Genomic DNA, 632 nt, shown 5'->3' on the forward strand with positions numbered 1-632 from the left:
ATCAGCTCGTGATTTTTAAAGGAGCTAAGTGTGTTCCACTGCCTGTGCTGAGCACTTAAAGAGCAGCTGGCCCACGACACCCCTGAGGAAATACGTCTGCTAAGATGCTTGAGCAGAGGAGAACTCCCTCCCTCCCTCCCTCCATCCACCCACCTCCTTGGAGCTGCTTCTGAGCTCCAGTGGGTTCACTCCTAGTTTGCTTTCTGAATACCAGGGCTGGGTGGGAGAGCACTATGGATGGGATTTCTCCCCGCTGGCAGGTGGCCATGGCTCTGATACTTAATCCTCATAAAATTAATTAATTGCCAAGTTGCCGGGAGCATTATTACAGAGATGACTTTCCCTGTGCTCTTGCTTAGGGGTCAGGAAGGGCGAGGAGAGGGGCCACCCAGGGGGTCCGGCCCTTTGTGTGCTGGACCGCAGGGCTGTGTATGCCAGTACCTGCTCCCGGCCGATCTCCACCGGCTCCTCGACAACAGCCTCGCTGCAGTCGGGGGTGGTGATGGAGCCCTGGTAGCGGTAGTACCCAGAGAGCCGGCTGGCACGCGGCAGCAGGGTGCCCAGGCGGAAGGTGGAGGCCAAATCCACGGAGTCTCCTGCAGGGAGAGAAATGTCCTGGGGACATGGCGGGG

General features: G+C 58.2%; 1 protein-coding gene across 1 annotated transcript in view; it reads right to left on the reverse strand.

Annotated features, from left to right (window-relative positions):
- Nucleotides 1-418: 418 nt before the first annotated feature.
- The window catches only part of LOC104514687 (carbonic anhydrase 15-like), a gene marked incomplete at both ends in the record, with an annotated part of 2053 nt that continues 1839 nt past the window's right edge, over nt 419-632 (reverse strand). The window contains one exon of the mRNA XM_010158435.1: nt 419-596. Coding sequence (XP_010156737.1) covers nt 419-596 — 178 coding nt within the window. The remainder of the gene's footprint in view (nt 597-632) is intronic.

The sequence above is a fragment of the Eurypyga helias genome, unplaced genomic scaffold, assembly GCF_000690775.1.
Source record: "Eurypyga helias isolate BGI_N326 unplaced genomic scaffold, ASM69077v1 scaffold22369, whole genome shotgun sequence".
NCBI lineage: Eukaryota > Metazoa > Chordata > Aves > Eurypygiformes > Eurypygidae > Eurypyga > Eurypyga helias.